Source organism: Schistocerca americana, chromosome 1 (genome assembly GCF_021461395.2).
Source record: "Schistocerca americana isolate TAMUIC-IGC-003095 chromosome 1, iqSchAmer2.1, whole genome shotgun sequence".
Classification (NCBI taxonomy): domain Eukaryota; kingdom Metazoa; phylum Arthropoda; class Insecta; order Orthoptera; family Acrididae; genus Schistocerca; species Schistocerca americana.
In genome coordinates this window covers 690,693,348-690,710,733 of record NC_060119.1, presented here as the reverse complement: position 1 = coordinate 690,710,733, position 17,386 = coordinate 690,693,348, and the positions used below count along the sequence as shown (strand labels likewise).

Genomic DNA, 17,386 nt, shown 5'->3' with positions numbered 1-17,386 from the left:
TTATCGCACGTTATATTTGGCGCCAGTTGTAAATGCTTGTGTTTATGCATTTTGTAGATTGATATTATTTTGGCTTTAATTCGGTCCTTTACTATATAATCAAAGTTACCTGTGTATAATCTGGCGTTGTTATAGCGATTTTCTGTGTATTGTTTTGTAAGTAAGCAGCGACCTACAAATCATCAATTGCGGATGCATTGGCAATACTGAAAAAAGAAAAGACGTGATTTCTGCTCATTGGCAATGTGTGTTTATGTGTTGTGTTTACGGTGGAAGTACGTGTGGAAAGGAGAATGATCGAATCTTGCACTAAAAAACGTATGGTTTTTGCTGTTACATGTCTCGGCGGGTGGGTTTTCTTCTGATACATGACAGTGAGTCTGCCACATTATCTGTAGTGAAATCTGAGTTTCGATACTAAATGTTTACTGAATTTCCTGTCTGTGTACGGACTTACTTCGCTCCTTTCATCATTTAAAAGAGGGTATTCATCATTGTGTCTATTGCAGTTTTGCCCCTTGCGTTTATGTGGAGCGTATGTAGCTGATTCTGTATCATCAATATATGGAACAATCAACTGTGATGACTGTAGACGTGTGGATCTTTTTAGCCATATTTTATTGTAGATAACGGATGAAAAGTAAACGTTCATTCGTTTTCAGTTCGTCATGATAGCTATTCGGGTGGAATTAATATTGCTGTTTAGGCTTTGATGTACGCGTGCTTTGTTCGTATTTCTGAGAAATTTATCTATCTTAATGAACTGCTTTGTTATTTGACCATCAGTAATGATGGTTTATTACACCTTTTAATTTTGTAGATGTGCTTAGTTTCCGTACTAGGAACTACTCTAGAAGTCTTATAAAAGAGGTTACGTTTGACACCTTCTGCGTCATTCACATTTTCTCTTGTAACCCATAACAGCAGTTAGGCTATTGGTCTTCAACGCTAGTGATATATACAGATGTTTGCAGGTATTAGTCAATAATGTCTTCATTGTATGTTTTCTCTTTCCTTGGAAAGTGTTACCGTAAAGCATAGCCCCACCCAACACTCGCATCTGTTGTGATGTGATGGCTCCCATATTAGTTTTATACAAATTAAAGTAACTTTGCAGTTTTTTGGCAACAGGATCCATTGAAATATACATTTACTGAGTAAATTACTTGTTTATTATTACCAACACATTATAAATACTTAGAACCATAAAATGAACAAATATCCATCTTATCTTTCTTAAACTTTGAAAGATATTTCACTATGCAATAGGGATACACAGTTCATCATTAAATTCACACCACTCTTCCAAGAGTGCTTCGAAGTAATTATGGTAAGAGAGGGGGCAAGGTTAACTTTATTCCTGTGTTACTAATCAGAGTGAAGTCCAACCTCTTATGGCATACACACATAGCAACTAAGAACATTTGTTGCTGTATGTTCTTTATAAATAGTTCTGGAACAAAGATGTTAGCGATGTTGTGTGAATCTGTTTATCTTTTAGGGCAATAGTGATATCTTGGCTTTTCTCTTGATTCATGCTGTAGTTAGTTTTTTGATACCGACAGTAAGTTTTATTTACATACTCTAGGCATTGACACATGTGCTTTTTTAAGTACCATACTTGGTTCTGTAAGGAATCTTCTCCTTGGCATTAAGTAATTAGTGTTCATCTTGTATATTAGTTGAAATGTATTGCTCCCAATTTTAAAGGGTTGATAGCATCTGTGCCTCCATTTTTGAGATTGTAAAATGTAATCATGTTATGTTTATTTGCTTCAGCAATGTCAGTATCTGTTCTGTCATCACTATGTATGGTAATACCATTATTACATTCTTGTTCTTTTTTGGAACATATGAGCAAAGGAGGCCATTATTACAAAGTTTCTCTCTAAATGTGAAAGTGCTGTTATTTACTGGCAAAACCTTTATTGATCTCAGTTCTGGTGGTGGGACTATCCTCTAAATCATCTGTAGGATAGCTACTAAGTACTGTGAGTTGATGATTAGTGTACAGTTTGTTAGTGAATGTTATAGCTGCAAAATAGTTGCCCATTGTTGAGTTTCAGCCTGTATTGTCAATGGTTGAATTAGTTGTAACACCATATTCCTTGCATCTTGGGTACTTTATAAGGATCAGTAGGGTTTTTGCCTGCATCTGCTTCCATATTTGTGGCATAAAAATTCTAAAATCACATGGTGCATGTACTTTTCTACGATATGTTGATGGCTTATTTGGATATATTGTCTGAATTTGCAACATCCACAGAATGCTTCCAGTATCTTGTCTAATTTTGTCACTGCTTCTACACTGTAACATCTCATATATTTCTTTAACTGGTGCCAGGTTGTGTGTTGCCTTCTTCTGTACCCTGATACACTTGTCATCAAATTGGAGAAGAGCATAGAACCTCCATTTGGTCATTGACTGTAGTGGTCATTGACTGTAGCCCCGCCGGAGGCTCATAGTTAATTGGTATTGATGTTTTTTTACTTTTTCACTCAGTTGTGAGGTATAAAACAGCAAAGAAAGCAAATAATTGTTCATAGTCTGTCTGTGAGCAGTCTCGGACATACATGAATATGCTGCTGCCATTCTGCATAGTTTGTAGTTTGTGTATTTTACAATATGATCAGTTGCACTGTCTGGACAAAATAATTTCCTGAAATCTTGCACCATTTTGGAATATTTTGCTTCCCATTTTACACCTGGAAGCTGTGTCTCACTATTCTGACGAGTAGCTTTTGGAGGAGGGATGTTTGTGCTTTAATCATTTTGTTTCCCACCGATAGCTTGATGCATACAACAATTTGCAGAAGTTGAGGTTACTATATTAGCAGTTTCAGAAGCACTATCAGACTACTTGGTTGCTGTGTTTATTTCAATAAGTATGCCAGACACAGACCCAACCGAGCAGCTAATGTTGTGTACTACATGCCTTCTCTTTCGTGAAGACTCTGCTACTGACTGGCCTCAAAGGCAGAATTTCAAGCAGTGAATAAGAAAAGAGTCTCAGTACATCAGTGTAATTTAATGGACAGTAGAAGTTCCTACAATGTCTCGAAGAATTTGCTGAGTCTTTTTGGAGTCCTTGATTTATGCATATAAAACTGTTTACTTGAAAAGTCCAAGTTTTCCACAACTCTGGAAAAAATCTGTTCTTCACTCTCACAAACAGCTTCACAATCTGGCCAGGTTTACACTCTACTTGCTAAAAATGTGAAACATGCAGATTGTTTCTATATAAATAGACCTATAAGTCTGTAAAGTAGTGACTGAAGATCATAAATAATCAGTTTTTTAAAATGTTACTTTTGTGGTCTGTTAGTGTCCTCCTCTGAGCCATGTCTGACTACTTCACCGGGGATTAACATTTGGTGCAAATTGTCCTGAGCTCGTGAGTTTTCTACAGTATATGGAGGACAACTGAGAGCCAACTTTAACTATGCGGAGGGTAGTATACAAACCATGATGTTTTCAAATGACACCATGGGAGGTTTGTCAGTAAACCACTTTCAAGTAGCAGGTAGTTACATAGAGTTTACTGATGCCTGGCATTAACACAGTAAAATTGTTATGGTTGCAGTATTTTTCCCCCTTTTTGTAAGTCTCAGTTAAATTCCACCATATGTTTTGGAGGCCGTTTTTATTGTTGTTTGATTTATATAAAACCTGCTTTTTTGAAACCTAGTAGATCAGAGGTGATGAAATTGGTACGAGGGTAAACTAAACCTCAATGGGCGTAATATTGGTCTCCCTCTTAAAAAGCCACACTGGTTACTTTTAAATGCTGTAGATGACATAGAACTAGTATCAAGCAGTCATATGACCCTCAGCTGCTGATGTAAGTCATCAGAGTGAAAGGATGTGGTATGTCCAAGTCTGCTATATGAAATCAGTGTCTTAAGATGGCTCAACATGGAGAGGTGACAGGATGGCTGAAAGGAGCTATCGTATTTGGACTGCCCATGACTACACTATGAATAAAAGTATGTGATTCTTTGGTGTACCACCTGCGGCAATGTAACACAGAGTGAGAACAGTGATTGTTAAAAGATCCTAATGGACAGGACTGGAGACCACTATCACATCTTGTGAATGACAGTGTTTCAAACAGGAATTTCTCCGCATGAGGCTATAGGCAGAGAACTTGTTACACAGCTTACTCAACCCTTCCTCCTATAAGGAACTTTTAATGCACACAGTGTGTTTGCGGCTGTCCAGTCATGTGCCCCAGATGTAGAGTTATTGAGAATACCTTAATGTTGCCATACACATCTCTTGGACAGGAAGCAGAGCACATACTTATGAGCATAGCCACAGGGTTGTTCACAGTTACCGATCTGTCAGTATGGTCTTCAGCTCCCACACACTCTGCTCAATGGGAAGTGGGCGAAGACATGCACTCAACGGATCTCTTCCTACTCTGGATTCACCTTCCAGGTGGAGTGCCAGAGAGAAAACCACCACAATAGATGCTGAATAAGACAAGTGGCACCATACAGACAACATTCTGAGTTTGAACATTGTGATAAAGCCCAGCAGTGGGTGTACTGTATTAGCAAATTTATCCACCATTCTGCTGAAACATTCATACCAATCCATGGACCTGCTTAAGAGGCAAATTGTCCCTTGTTGGAACAGTGGAAGCCATTCCACAATCAGGGGGAGGTGGGTTGTTGTGAACGAGTTCAAGTGCCAGCCAACTGCAGAAAACCTCTCAGCTTTGGTGGTAGCAAGAATGAAATTCTCGTAAATTATTATAGAGAACAGGAAGATACCATGGCAACATTTTCTGGCCAATGTAAACCATTCCACTAGAAGTTCAATCAGATGAGAGTTCATGAAGAGGATTTCTGGAGGTGCCCATTGGCTATTGTAATGTGGAATGGGAATCTCCAAACTCAAAAGACATCACTCAGATAATGGTAGAATATTTTGACAGAGTTACTCCCACTGCAGGCAGTATCCAGCTTTCCAGCATTACAGAGTGGTTGCTGGTGGCCAATGATGAACGATACAACTTCCACTTTTCTATGTTGGAGATGGATTCTGCATTATTTACGCCTCATGATGCTTCGTCTGCTCATGGTAGGATTACAGTATACCACAACCACCTCACAGAGCATGCAAAGAAATCCATCTTGTCCTTTTTAACTTCATTTGGGCTTCAGGACATCTTTCCAAGTTGTTGAGAGAAGCAATTTAATAACATTTTTAAAATCTACTAAGGACCGTACATGCCTGAGTAGATTTTTGTAGAGTTGTCCTCACCAGCTGCAAGGGGGGAGGGGGGGGGGGTGTTCAGAGCAGAGCAGATGGTCTACATCTACATCCATACTCCGCAAGCCACCTGACGGTGTGTGACGGAGGGTACCTTGAGTACCTCTATTGGTTCTCCCTTCTATTTCAATCTCGTATTGTTCGTGGAAAGAAGGATTGTCGGTATGCTTCTGTGTGGGCTCTAATCTCTCTGATTTTATCCTCATGATCTCTTCACGAGATATACGTAGGAGGGAGCAATATACTGCTTGACTCTTCGGTGAAGGTATGTTCTCGAAACTTCAACAAAAGCTCGTACTGAGCTACTGAGCGTCTCTCCTGCAGAGTCTTCCACTGGAGCTTATCTATCATCTCCGTAACGCATTCGCAGTTACTAAATGATCCTGTAACGAAGTGCGCTGCTCTCCGTTGGATCTTCTCTATCTCTTCAATCAACCCTATCTGGTACGGATCCCACACTGCTGAGCAGTATTCAAGCAGTGGGCGAACAAGTGTACTGTAACCTACTTCCTTTGTTTTTGGATTGCGTTTCCTTAGGATTCTTCCAATGAATCTCAGTCTGGCATTTGCTTTACCAACAATCAACTTTATATTATCATTCCATTTTAAATCACTACTAATGCGTACTCCCAGATAATTTATGGAATTAACTGCTCCCAGTTGCTGGCCTGCTATTTTGTAGCTAAATGATAAGGGATCTATCTTTCTCTGTATTCGCAGCACATTACACTTGTCTACATTGAGATTCAGTTGCCATTCCCTGCACGATGCATCAAGTCGCTGCAGATCCTCCTGCATTTCAGTACAATTTTCCATTGTTACAACCTCTCGATATACTACAGCATCTGCAAAGGCCTCAGTGAACTTCCGATGTTATCCACAAAGTCATTTATGTGTATCATGAATAGCAACGGTCCTACGACACTCCCCTGCGACACACCTGGAATCACTCTTACTTTGGAAGACTTCTCTCCATTGAGAATGACATGCTGCGTTCTGTTATCTAGGAACTCTTCAATCCAATCACACAATTGGTTTGATGGTCCATATGCTCTTACTTCGTTCATTAAACGACTGTGAGGAACTGTATCGAACGCCTTGAGGAAGTCAAGAAACACGGCATCTACCTGTGAACCCGTATCTATGGCCCTCTGAGTCTCTTGGACGAATAGCGCGAGGTGGGTTTCACACGACTGTCTTTTTCGAAACCCATGCTGATTCCTACAGAGTAGATTTCTAGTGTCCAGAAAAGTCATTATACTCGAACATAATACGTGTTCCAAAATTCTACAACTGACCGACGTTAGAGATATAGGTCTATAGTTCTGCACATCTGTTCGACGTCCCTTCTTGAAAACGGGGATGACCTGTGCCCTTTTCCAAGTGTTTGGAACGCCAGGCTCTTCTAGAGACCTACGGTACACCGCTGCAAGAAGGGGGGCAAGTTTCTTCGCGTACTCTGTGTAAAATCGAACTGGTATCCCACCAGGTCCATCGGCCTTTCCTCTTTTGAGTGATTTTAATTGTTTCTCTATCCCTCTGTCGTCTATTTCGATATCTACCATTTTGCAATCTGTGCGACAATCTAGAGAAGGAACTACAATGGAGTCTTCCTCTGTGAAGCAGCTTTGGAAAAAGTCATTTAGTATTTCGGCCTTTAGTCTGTCATCCTCTGTTTCAGTACCATTTTGGTCACAGAGTGTCTGGACAGCTGCTGCCGTATCTGGATCTTCTTAGAATTCAGGCAGTCTGGTATCACTCTGTCTTTGTTAGTATGTCCCTTCTTGTAGTATATGTGCCACTATCCTGGGACAGCTCCATGAACGGGGCTTCCAGGGATGTCTTCCAGTCTTTATATGGTACTTCATCTCACCACTTTTTATCTAGTCAGTGATGCCCTCTTACGCCATTTTGTGTCCTCAAGGTATTGTTGTAAGTGTGACTATTTTTGCCACAGTAATCAGCAGTATAACATCGCAGCAGAAAGTCCTGTCCAGTGTTTATGCATGACTTCTCCATCTTGTGTTCCTATTCCAGCCTTGCAAAGATAACCATTCAATTTCAGCTGACTATTTTAATGTTGGAGATATCGATGAAGGAGATAGGTTTTAATTTCTCAGTTGAGAAGCCTGTTTTTGTCTTTTTTAAATGCTAATGTTCTGTTTTTAACTTTTCTAAATTGAGTACATATGACACCGGTCTTAATTTTAAGAAAACAACAAGGTTTCTGGGCTTCATACTCTATTTTAAGTGTGGCGGGTGCTACACCTTAAGGACATAAAGGCACAAGTTCTAAAACACTAAATATTTTAAAATCTACTAGCCATACTTAATGGGAAGTAGACCAAACTTGTCTGTTCCAGTTTTATAGAGACTTAATGTGATCTCAGTTTGATTAAGGGGCTAACAATGTACCGGGTGATCAAAAAGTCAGTATAAATTTGAAAACTTAGTAAATCATGGAATACTGTAGATAGAAAGGTAAAAATTGACACACATGCTTGGAATGCCACGGGGTTTTATTAGAACAAAAAAAGGAATTATTGCTAGACGCGTGAAAGATCTCTTGCGTGCGTCGTTTGGTGATGGTCGTGTGCTCAGCTGCCACTTTCATCATGTTTGGCCTCCCAGATCCCCAGACCTCAGTCCGCGCGATTATTGGCTTTGGGGTTACCTGAAGTCACAAGTGTATCGTGATCGACCAACATCTGTAGGGATGCTGAAAGGGAGCTTCTGACGCCAATGCCTCACCATAACTCCGGACATACTTTACAGTGCTGTTCACAACATTATTCCTCGACTACAGCTTTGTCTTACTTTGCTATGCTAATTATTGCTATTCTGGTCAGATGAAGCGCCATCTGTCGGACATTTTTTGAACTTTTGTATTTTTTTGGTTCTAATAAAACCCCATGTCCTTCCAAGCATGTGTGTCAATTTGTACCTCTCTATCTACATTATTCTGTGATTTATTCAGTTTTCAAATTTATACTGACTTTTTGATTACCTGGTATTTATAAATGTTGGATGTGGCACACCCTGAGGGAATAGGATGACCATTAAGGCCATTACAACTAGCCTCATACCAAGCCTCTGTCTCGCTCCCCCCTTCCCCTCCGATTGGACTGGCTTGGTGGTTTACCCCCGCCCTCTGCCTTCCCACTCCTTTCCTTATGGGGTCTGTTTTATCTTGAGTGTCTATCTTGTTCACCTGTGCTTCTTCCTTCGTGCACCTGTCATTAGTCACTTTCTTTCCCTCCTCTGTCAATAGTTTGTAATTTTATGGCCATTGTAGTTACCTCTTATAGTGTGAGGTTTTATCGGTTTTAGTTATTCCAAGGTTGGGGGGACTGATGACTGCGTAGTTTGGTCGCCTGCCCCAATCCAACCTACCAATCATCATAACAAGCCTCTGGGCTGAGGCTGAGGAGCCACCACTTAACATTACGTGGCAGCTCCTCATAGTGAACAGGCTTATAAGAGAACTTACCACACTGCAGGTGCTTGCATACTGTGCCGTTGCTCACTTACAAATGGAAAGACTCTTTAATAACTGACGTCAAGCAACAAGACCATGTGGGAACGAGGCCCTGTGAGATTGCACGAGGAATTGCCTTTTGGAGATAGGTGTGGCAGATTCTAAAATTATTTTCGATTTATGTTATAAAAAAATTAATAAAGGTGACACTTCAGATTAACTTTTAAATCTTTTTTTATAATATTTTAGATAGTCAGTGTGGTTTTAAAATAGTTACACAGATGGCTGTAAGCAAGGGGATTCCTTGACTGTTCAGTCATGTTTCCTAATTAAATCTTCTGGATTCACCTTTCTAATGAATATGTCGTCATTACTGCAGACCTCTATGCAGTCCTGAAGACACTGGAGCAGATACAGGGTCTTCACAGCAAAAAGTCCATTTGTTGATATTCCTTTATGCTCTGTTGGCATTGAAGCAAATGTACATAGTAGAGAAATTGATGCAAAATATTGTTGATATCCTTTTTTGTCCCTGAACTACAAGAAAAATACGTATCATTCTGCTGAGTATCACAGAATGTGGCAAACAAGGGAAACGTGCAAACAGTCAAGGAGACCTGCTGAATCCGTGAGGTGACAGAATATGCTGCTTCCCTGGCATGCTTTCATTTTGTTGTTGAGACAGTCATACAACTGTGGGGGAAGGAGAGGCTTGCTGTGAGAGACTATAAGCTGCAGACAGTGAATTCAACAGCCAGTTGTGGTGTACGTCACACCAGTTATTGTGGCAAGATGAAGTAACACTGATGTGCCTCTGAGTAGGGCACTGTCTCATAACATCTGGCTTCATACTCATGCAAGAGAACCTCCATCTGTGACGTGTATGACGTACAATTCACTATATCTGACATTTTCAGTGAGTGAATTTTACATTGCGATGAGAGGTCTGAAGCGAATTGGGTAGGAATCTGACCTCTGTTGTAGCTGACGTCAAAAGGAGCGTGGAAAACCTTTAAAATTTTGTGTAGTGTCTTGGCTCCAGCCTAAACTTTGAAACTGGAAATTTTAGTGTGTTTTAGAGTGGCTATGGCTGCTTCCAGCATTAATTCCTTCCTCTGTTTGTTTATTCCAAGTTTTGGAGCTGATATGATGTGTAATTTCAGCAATTATGGAAAGGATAGACTGCTACTCACATTAAAGATTACACACTTAGATGCAGACAGGCTTAATGAATACACTGTTACACACTGATCTTTCGATCAAAATCTTCTTCAGAAAGGAAAGAAAACATACGCACACACACATTCACACAAGCAGGCGCACCTTACGGGCACATGACCGATACCTCCATCCACTCTGACCAGACTGCAACTGTTGTGTGTAATGGGGCGGGGAAGGGGGGGGGGGCGGTAACAGAGTACAAGTGGGGGGGATAAGTGTGCTCTCTGGCAGAGCATGCAGGGACTAGACGGCGGCAGGACAAGGTTGCCAATTACAGTGTCAGGATGCTGTAGGGGAGGGGGTGAGGAGCAGGAAAGGAGAATAGCAGAGAGGAGAAAGGGCTGGTGGGTACATTGTTAGAGAGCGGTACACAATGGCGGGAGGTGATAGGAAAGAGGGGCCAGATACTATTAGGTGGAAGGTGTGGAGAACTTGGGTTATTGTAGGTTGAGGCTGGGATAGTTTCGGTAGCAGAAAATGTTCAGGTTGTGGAGCACTCATTGAAGTCAGGCATTGAAGTTCAGCTGCATGATATGCCGAAGGGTGTCCACTTTGCTGCTTTTGGCCCCCATTTGGCAGAGGCCATTCCTACTCAGGGGCAGCTGGTTCGTAGTCCTAGCAATATAAAAAGCTGTACAATGGTTGCAGCAGAGACAGTACATAACATGGCTGCTTTACATTAGTTAAAACTTCTGGGCTGGGAGGCCATGGTCGGTCTGTAAAACTTCATCTTCCTGACGTTTAGTTGTCAACTGCGGGCAACATCTTCCGAGGTGAGTCAACGACTGGCTGCCAGGCCGCGGAGGTCCCGTTTATATAGAGCACATTGAGGTAACCGTCATACGTCACGTGGGGCTGACTGTAAGTCTCTCTCTGTCTAATGTCTTTATTCTCAATTGAAGGTAATCGATTGTCACATCGTTGGTGCAAAGTCGACCACCATATTTTGTCTAACTTTAAGCCTTCCTCTTTTCTATTAAAATTATTGTGGTGTTTCTGAATCTCTATAGCTTCACTATACATGCGTGCATAATAATGCGACGTCGTGGCTACCACACTTATCTCACTAAATTTTATTTCATGATCACAGTCTTTAAAAACATGTTCCGCTACAACTGATTTGTCGGTATGTCCCCTTTGACAGTTCCTTTTGTGTTCCGTTAAGTGGATGTTGACACTCCTTTTTATTGTTCGAATATAAACCTTCCAACAGCTACATGGAATTTTATACACTCCCATGAGTTGCTAAGGGGTGTTGTGCATCTTCCGCCAATCTTAAACACTCACTAATCTTCTTGATTGTTTCAACTTGAAATTTGGCCAGAACTTTCCCAATACGGTCCGTAATATTGTGAATTAGACGGGCAGACGGGAGTCTTTATGCCCTAAGAAAAGTCTATAGAAAAGACACACACACCAACCGTTACGACCATAACGATTCGAACCATCATCCCAAGCAGAAGAGAGGTGTCATTAAAACATTGGTGGACAGAGCTAATAAGATCTGTGAGCCAGTTTATTTACAAGATGAAGTAAATCATTTGCGGATGGCTTTTAAGAAAAATGGATTCACTGAAAACGAGATAGATCGAGCACTTCATCCCAGAAGGAAAGTGTCTGACAACATTCAGTAACAACAATTGTCAGCTGGAAAAGTTTTTCTTCCATTTATTTGCAATATTGTGGACCATATTGGGAAAGTTACAGCCAAGTTTCAAGTTGAAACAATATTTAGACCCACCAAGAAGATCAGTGACTTTTAGATCAGCGAAAGACACACGTCACCCCTTAGCAACTCCTGGGGTGTATAAAATTCTTTGTAGCTGTGGGAAGGTTTATAAAGGAACAATGAAAAGAAGTGTCAATACACACTTAACCCCTGCCCCCTGCAGGTCTGGAGGTTAGAATCGGCCCGAGATATCACTGCCCATTGTAAGAGGCGACTAAAAGGAGTCTCACAATCTTTGGCCCATTTTATGGTTTGACCCACCACTTTCCAAATTCTACAGAAGTGCAGGCCATATGGGGAAGGACGCCTTACGTGGTGCATTAGTTATCCATAGAGCCCCTAGATTCAGTCTCTTGAACCTCTTGTCATGGCTTTTCATCTCCACCTGCAATTCAACTATCTGGGTGAGGACACTTTCCGGAGTATGTTATCTTCTTCCGTCGTCTCCTGTCCTCTTTCACACCCAAGACAATATTGGATTTCTCTGCATCCAATATCCAGCACGGTAGCCAGTCTGTTGTGGTGGGGCCACCATGTACCCATTTGGTGGTAGCCCCCCCCCCCCCCCCCCCCCTGACAACACAGGGATCGCACTGCTGATTCCTGAGCTGTTAATGAGTAATGCTGTAGTAGAATGGACGGGGACTTCTTTCTACCTATGAAGCCTCAGTTTTTTTGTTGAACATCTTGAAGATAAGTTTGGAGAAGTGACAGCACTGTCAAAGATGAGAAGTGGTGCAGTCTTGATTCAGACAGAATCCCCAGCCCAATCCCAAGCATTACTCGCTTGTGACAAGCTGGGTGATATTCCTGTTTCCATCACTTCCCATAAAAGCCTCATCATGGTCCAGGGGATTATTTTCCATCGCGACCTCCTCTTGCAGTCTGGCGACGAGCTCCGCGTCAACCTAGAACAACGGGGTGTTCATTTCAACTGGCGCGTTAACAGGGGACCCAAAGACAACAGGGTTGCTACCGGTGCCTTCATCTTGGCCTTTGAGGGTGATTCATTGCCTGAAAAGGTCAAGGTGATGGTTTACCGCTGTGATGTGAAACCATATGTCCCTCCCCATGTGCGGTGCTTTGAGTGCTGGAAGTTCTGGCACGTCTTCCCGCTGCACTTCCAGAGCCACATGTCGAGACTGCGGACATCCACTGCATCCAGATACTCCATGTGTGCCTCCTCCCATTTGTATCAACTGCGGAGAGCAGCATTCCTGCTGCTGGCCAGACTGCACAGTACTCAAAAAGGGGTGGAAAATCATGGAGTACAAGACCCTCGACCAGTTGACTTACCAAGAGGTTAAACCTAAATTTGAACAATTACACCCCATTCTGTTTACATCCACATAGGCTGCAACTACATTACCATTGCTGTCTCAAGCACCAGTCACACCACACACTATGCCATGAACATTGTGCCCTTCGGGCCTCCCGAATACATCTGCTCCCTTGGTGGTAGGGGGAAAATCTTCCGTGATACCAAAGTACGTGCTTCTGGAGCAAGCACCCCCCCCCCCCTCCAAATGCAGGGAGCTGGATAAGCAACAGCCTCTCATGCAGAAGGGGTCCCTCTCTCCGAGGCGCCACAGCGGACACTCGCCAGTGGCTGAAGGAGCCAAAAGCTGCTAGACGAAGAGCTTCACGGGCTTCCTCTGTGCCTGAAGCTACTTCAGAGGAGTCCTCCCAGCAAGCCCCTAAAGAGAAGCGAGAGGGCAACCAAACAAAGAAGTTTGCTAAGAAAAGAGACCCTCTGGTGGCCCCAACACCATCACTCCATACCAGTTCTGTACCTGCAGATGAGGTGGAGATCTTAGCGTCCCCTGAGGACCTGGTTCTCAGTGATGCCTCATCCACAATACGAATGGATACAAATACTCAATCGGTGGCAGCAGGTGACCCTGAGGCGTTACCTGCCTCCTTGCGCACTTCATGCCTTCCCAGCCTCACAATAATGTCATTCTCCAGTGGAATTGCTGCGGTTTTTTCCACCACCTGGCTGAGCTACGGCAACTGTTAAGTTTTACACCTGCTTTCTGCATTGACCTCCAGGAAACCTGGTTCCCAGCAATGCAGACCTCTGCCCTCTGCGGCTATAGGGGATATTACAAGAACCTTAGCGACTGTAACAGAGTGTCAGGGGGAGTTTGTATCTATGTCCTGAACTCAGTATGGAGTGAACCTATGCCCCTTCAAACAGCTCTTGAAGCTGCGGCTGTCAGGATAAGGACAACACAGGAAACAACTGTGTGCAACATACATCTTCCTCCAGCTGGTGCAGTACCCCTGAACGCATTGGCTGCACTGATTCATCAACTCTCTAAACCTTTCCTACTTTTGGGAGATTTTTTTTGATGCTCATAAACCCTTGTGGAGTGGCACTGTGCTTGCTAGCCGAGGTAGAGATGTCGAAACTTTCCTATCTCAACTCTACCTCTCCTCTTAAATACTGAGGCTCCCACACATTTCAGTGTGGCTCATGGCACTTACTCAGCCATTGACTTATCACTTTGCAGTGTAGGACTTCTCCCATCTGTCCACTGGAGAGCCCACTTTCATTCCATAATGTCATATGGGATTATTTTCTGGGGTAATACACCAAGCCAAGCTAAAGTTTTCCGGGCACAAAAACGTGCAGTAAGAATTATATGTGGTGTGAACTCAAGAACATCCTGCAGAAGCCTGTTTAGGGAACTAGGGATACTAACTACAGCTTCCCAATATATTTATTCATTAATGAAATTTGTCATTAAAAATATATCACTTTTTCAAACCAATAGCTCAATTCATGGAATCAATACTAGAAATAAGAATAATCTTCACAAGGATTTAAAGTCACTTAGTCTTGTACAAAAAGGTGTGCATTATTCAGGAACACACATTTTCAATAACTTGCCAGCAGCCATAAAAAGCTTAACAACCAATGAAATTCAGTTTAAGAGAAGCCTAAAGGCACAATTTCAGTGCAGTAATGTGTTCACTGAAAATTTGTGTGTGTGTGTGTGTGTGTGTGTGTGTGTGTGTGTGTGTGTGTAAGTATAATCTAACTTCTGCACCATTTCAGTGCAGTAATGTGTTCATTGTAAATAAGTATTACAGTAGTTGTATTACATGTTTCTTACCTTATAAATAAATAAAAAACTTTTTTATTTTAAATTCAGTGCAATAGTATTTGTAAAATGACTCTTAGTGTTCATTAAAAAATGACGATCATTCCACTTGGGACCTGTGGAATGGTACATTAGCTTATTTGTTTTAGTTTAAATATTTGTCATGTATTGTTGTTTTTCTGACATGTTCCACATCCTGGAGGACCTCCTCACTACGGATCAATTGGAATGAAAGTAAATCTAATCTAATCTAATCTAACAATGGCTTGTGTGGTAGTGACCATTTCCCATCTTCCTGTCACTCCCCCAGCGTCATTTCCCCAAACGTGTACTAAGAGGGCTTTGAACAATGCAGACTGGGAAGCTTTCACCTCTGCTGTCGCTGTTGAATCTCCCCCGCATGGTACCACCAACGTGATAGTTGAGCAGGTCACTTTAGCAATCATTTCTGCGGCGGAAAACACGATCTCTTGCTCTTTAGGGTGCCCCCAGCGAAAGTCAGTACCTTGGTGTCACCGGAAATCACGGAGGCCATTAAATAGTGTCAGCAAGCTCTACGGTGACATAAGGGGCACCCTTCCCTAGAGCACCTAATAGCTTTTAAATGGCTCTGTGCCTGCGTTCGCCAGCTTATAAAAAGAGTGAAACAGGAGTGTTGTGAGAGGTATGTCTCGACCATTGGGTACCATACGTCACCTTGCCAAATCTGGACGAAGATCAGACGTGTTTGTGGGTACCAGATCCTGACAGGTGTTACTGGCATAAACATCAATGGTGTGTTATCTACCAATGCAAACGCAAATGCTGAGCACTGTGCTCGAGTCTCCGCATCGGAGAATTATCCCCCAGCATTTCACACCCTCAAATGACGGATGGAAAGGAAAGCGCTCTCGTTCACTGAACATCACAGTGAACCCTATAATGCTCCGTTTACAGAGCGGGAGCTCCTCAGTGTTCTTCCACATTGTCCTGACACAGCTCCTGGGCCAGATCGGATCCACAGTCAGATGATCAAACGTCTTTTGTCCGACTACAAGCGACGTCTCCTCGTCATCTTCAACTGGATCTGGTGTGATGGCTTTTCTCCATCGCAATGGCAGGAGAGCACCATCATTCCAGTGCTCAACCCGGTAAAAACCCGCTTGATGTGGAAAAAAACTGCTTGATATGGATAGCTATTGGCCCATCAGCCTCACCAACATTCTTTGTAAGGTGTTAGAATGTATCAAAAGTTGATGGTTGTGTTGGGTCCTGGAGTCACATGGCCTACTGGCTCCATGCCAGGGCGGTTTCTGCCAGGGTCGTTCTATCACTGATAATCTGGTTTCCCTCGAGTCTGCCATCCAACAGCCTTTTCCAGATGTCAACACCTGGTTGCTGGCTTTTTTGTTTCACGAAAAGCTTATGACACGACCTGGTGACATCATAGGCGGATAGTCGTCTTCAGTTCATTGGTAGAATTTTGGGAAGATGTGGTTCATCTGTAAAGGAGACTGCTTATAAAACACTAATACGACCTATTCTTTAGTACTGCTCGAGCGTTTGGGATCCCAATCAGGTCGGATTGTGGGAGGACATAGAAGCAATTCAGAGACGGGCTGCTAGATTTGGTACTGGTAGGTTTGATTATCACACGAGTGTTACGGAAATGCTTCAGGAACTCTAGTGGGAGTCTCTAGAGGAATGGAGGTGTTCTTTTCGTGGAATCGCTACTGAGGAAATTTAGAGAACCAGCATTTGAGGCTGACTGCAGTACAATTTTACTGCCGCCAACTTACATTTCGCGAAAGACCACAAAGATAAGATAAGAGAGATTAGGGCTCGTACAGAGGCATATAGGCAGTCATTTTTCCCTCATTCTGTTTGGGAGTGGACAGGGACAGAAGATGCTACTTGTGGTATGAGGTACCCTCCGCCACGCACCGTATGGTGGATTGCGGAGTATGTATGTAGATGTAGATATCTTGCCACATTCTATGAGTGGGGTCTTTGGGGCCTGCTCCCGATTTTTACCCAAAATTTCCTATCTCTCCGTACTTTCCGAGTCCAAGTTGGTACCTCCCATAGTTCCCCCCCATATCCAGGAGAATGGGTCGCCACAAGACTCTGTATTGAGTGTATCTCTATTTTTAGTGGTTATTAACAATCTAGCAGCAGCTGTTTGAGCAGCACCTACAGGGCATCCACAAGGCGCAGTCATGGGCTCTAGCGCATGGCTTCCAGTTTTCAGCCGTGAAGTTGTGTGTCATGCTCTTCTGTCGGCGTCGTACCGTTCATCCAGAACCAGAACTTTACCTTAATGACGATCCACTCACTGTAGTGAGCACATCAATTCTTAGGACTGGTTTCCTCATGCTTGTCAGCTGAAGTGGAAGTGCTGGCAGCACCTCGTTGCCCTCCTCTGCCTGAAGAACACCAACTGGGGTGCAGATTGTTCTACACTGCAGCAACTCTACAGAGCCCTTGTTAAACCCCACCTTGACTACGGGAGTCTGGTTTATGGTTCGGCAGTGCCCTCAGGGTTGCATTTACTCAACCCAGTGCACCACTGTAGCGTTTGACTGGCA

At 42.8% G+C, this 17,386-nt stretch overlaps 1 protein-coding gene across 1 annotated transcript in view; it reads left to right on the top strand.

The window, feature by feature from the left end:
* Positions 1–201: 201 nt before the first annotated feature.
* The window catches only part of LOC124544828 (protein JTB), a 36,263-nt gene continuing 19,078 nt past the window's right edge, over positions 202–17,386 (top strand). Inside the window, exon 1 of the mRNA XM_047123527.1 lies at positions 202–349. Within this exon, the coding sequence (XP_046979483.1) occupies positions 294–349 (56 nt within the window). The 5' untranslated portion in view covers positions 202–293. The remainder of the gene's footprint in view (positions 350–17,386) is intronic.